Here is a 2,808-nt window from a genome sequence, read left to right on the forward strand (position 1 = left end):
TTCTGGCTACAGCCACCCTGGAACGGAGAAGGCAGCTGACCGGGATTGCCTTCCTCAGCCGCAGCAGCACCTGGGGCTCCAGCTGCCCAAATCCTACCATCCCAGGAGGCGGGCACAGCCAGGGAGAGGGGAGGAGTGGGCAGTGAAGATGAAGGCCCATGCTCAGTCCCCTCCCATCCCCCACGCAGCTCCACCCCAGTCCCAAGCCACCAGCTGTCCACTCCTGGTGGGAGGTGGGCTCCTCAGCCCCTCCTCTCTGACCTTTAACCTCACTCTCACCTTGCAGCCTGCACCAACCCTTCACCCCCTCCAGGAAAGCAGGCCTGATGGCATCCCACTGGCCTCCACCAACTGACCGGAGTGTTCTCTTCAGGGGACTGGCTCCTTTCCCAGTGTCCTTGAAATAAAGAAATGAAAATGCTTGTTGGCACATTCATGTGGGTTGACCGTGGCTTCTTTAATTCATTTGGAGACATTTTGGAGTCTGTGGAATCGGGCCGGGGGGCTGCTGAGAGGAGTGGGACAGGAGAGCATGGACTCCCTTTGGGCAGGAGGTCCTGACCTCACACCTCCTCCCAGAGGGTGTTGGAGAAAGCAGGCTGGGGCTCCAGCCTTTTGGGCAGGAGTCTCGGACACAGGAAAGGTGGTAACAGGAAACAGCCCCATGCCTCCAAGATGGGAGAGGGGCTGGGGCAGAGCCTGTGAGGGCCACAGCAGGGCCAGAGCTGGCTCCTCAGACCTGGCGTCCCAGTGGGAAGAGGTGGCTTGGGGAAGGGGTGTCAGGAGAAGCCAACCCAAAGCACTGTCTGGCTGTGTGTTCCACTGTGGGTCTCCCCGGCATTAGGGGTTCAGGCTTGCGTGGGAAAAGTGGTTCTGTGTCCATGTGTGGGGTTCTGTCAGCCACTGGGCCACTGCCAGGCAGCCCAGCTCTGCGTCCATGTGATGCCAACACATCCTGCTCAGCCCAGCAAGAATCCAGTTCCTCAGGCCCCAGCGTAGTCCTCAGAGCAGTGGCACCAAGAGCACCCAGGAGCTTGTTGGAAACGCAGCATCCTGCACCCCGCCCAACCTGCGAGATCAGAGTCTCCGTTTTCACAGGACTCCAGACAAGGCACGCACATTAAAGCTGGGAAGCCCTGGTCCGGAGTGGACTCCTGGCCGTGTTGCTGAGATGCACAGCTGTCACCCAGGGCACGTCTGGAGCCTGAAGTTGGCACTGCACCTTCTCCTGCCACCTGAGACGCTGCTGCTAGAAGGAGGAGGGGAGAGGGAGGGTCCCCGGCCAGGGAGCCCCGGAGGCACAGGCCAAACCCCAGCTGGGAGCCACATGTTGCCAGGACCCCAGCAGCCACCGCTGAGTTCCTTCCTTGGTTCTCACCAGGAGAGGGAAACGGGCCCAGTCTCTTGAGAAGCCTTCCCTGGCCGTCTCCAAACCCAGGAGGGTCCCTAGTCCCTCGGGCGAGGATGCTGTGACCCACACTTGCCTCGATACCCTGCCTTCCCAGGGGCCACATCCGTACTGGCCAAAGTCGCATGAGACAGGTGGCCCTAGAGCAAAACGCTTTCTAAGACAGTGTCCAAGAAGAACCTCAAGACCTTCCCTGAAGCTCTGGCCTCATACGAGATTCCCACTCTCGCCAGACCCCATGTCAGATTCTTTGTGTGGGAGGCAGGCCTGCGCCCTCCGCCCTACCACAGGTCTTTGGACCAGCACGAAGCTCCATCTGCTGCTGTCACAGCTGGCAGCCATTTCAGAGGAGCCATGGCCTGCCTGGGGTGTCCTTCTGTGGGGGATCTGTCCAGGCTGTGACACCCACCAGCTCCCCACTCTATATAACTCAGGGCTGCATTCCCTACAAAACATCCCACCCCACACACACACATACAGTGTGATTAAAGTAAAATTCCATTATATAAATATCTCCATCAAGGAATCATACAGGGAAGGCCCAAGTGGCCGTTGGGAACAGACTAGGGTGTTAGTTTTTTAAACAGAGGCCTAAACAATTGTACCCAAGGCAGTTAAATACACAGCGGCGCAACAGCACCTCCTGGTGGTCACTCGAAGTGGTGCACTCAACAGCAGATTCCATCTTTCACCCACTTGCCAGGCCTGGCATTGAAGATTTCGTCTCCAAGGGACCAGGGAGGCCCCAGCTTGAGAGAGGAGGCTCTGATCAATCCAGGGTGCTACTTGGTAGGAGGTCAAGTAAAGGTCTTGATGGGGAACGAAGTGAAAAAATAAGATGTGAGGCTTGGGGATATCACTTTCCTCCATCTCCTCAGGCCCTGTGACCTCAGATAATGCAGAGCTGGCTCCATGGTTAAGTTCTGTGCTGGCAGCTTTAACCCCTCCTGTGGGCCGTCAGAGGGCTGACATCTCCAGGCTCCTGGGTTGCACTGCCGCCCCGTCCTTCTTCGCCTCGTAGGGAAATACAGCACCAAAGATATCTTCATGATAGCGCTTCTGGCTCTTTTAGGTAAAAACAGAGACCAACGTGTGAAGTCCAGGCTGGGATGAGCCCCTGGGGCTGCCCAGCTTCCCTGTCACATGGACCTTCATGAGCCATCTGTCTTCCCAACTGTCAGACTAAGATTGTGCTGGAATCTGGTTTAGAGCCTAACCCCGCTCAGCACCTGCTCTGGAGCGGGCCCTCTAACCATCTCCAAAGCTTTACTTGGCATTCCCATGTCCTGCCCAGCGCTCATCCCCTTCCCAAGATGCTCCAGGAAGTGTGAGCTCCGAGATAAATACGTTTGGGAAACGCTACGTCCTTGCTTTGCTCCCAGCCTTGAAGGGTCCCAACG

At 57.4% G+C, this 2,808-nt stretch overlaps 1 protein-coding gene across 1 annotated transcript; it reads right to left on the reverse strand.

Moving 5' to 3' along the window:
* Window positions 1–6: 6 nt before the first annotated feature.
* On the reverse strand, window positions 7–2,792 carry LOC108517302 (uncharacterized). The gene is made up of 2 exons (XM_017855145.1): window positions 2,049–2,792; window positions 7–1,548 (listed from the first exon to the last, which is right to left on the reverse strand). The coding sequence occupies exons 1-2, from the start codon at window positions 2,276–2,278 to the stop codon at window positions 984–986; spliced, it is 795 nt and encodes a 264-aa protein (XP_017710634.1). The 5' UTR covers window positions 2,279–2,792; the 3' UTR covers window positions 7–983.
* Between the last annotated feature and the right edge of the window lie 16 nt (window positions 2,793–2,808).

Source organism: Rhinopithecus bieti, unplaced genomic scaffold, assembly GCF_001698545.2.
Source record: "Rhinopithecus bieti isolate Rb0 unplaced genomic scaffold, ASM169854v2 scaffold_38691, whole genome shotgun sequence".
In the NCBI taxonomy this organism is placed as follows: Eukaryota; Metazoa; Chordata; class Mammalia; order Primates; family Cercopithecidae; genus Rhinopithecus; species Rhinopithecus bieti.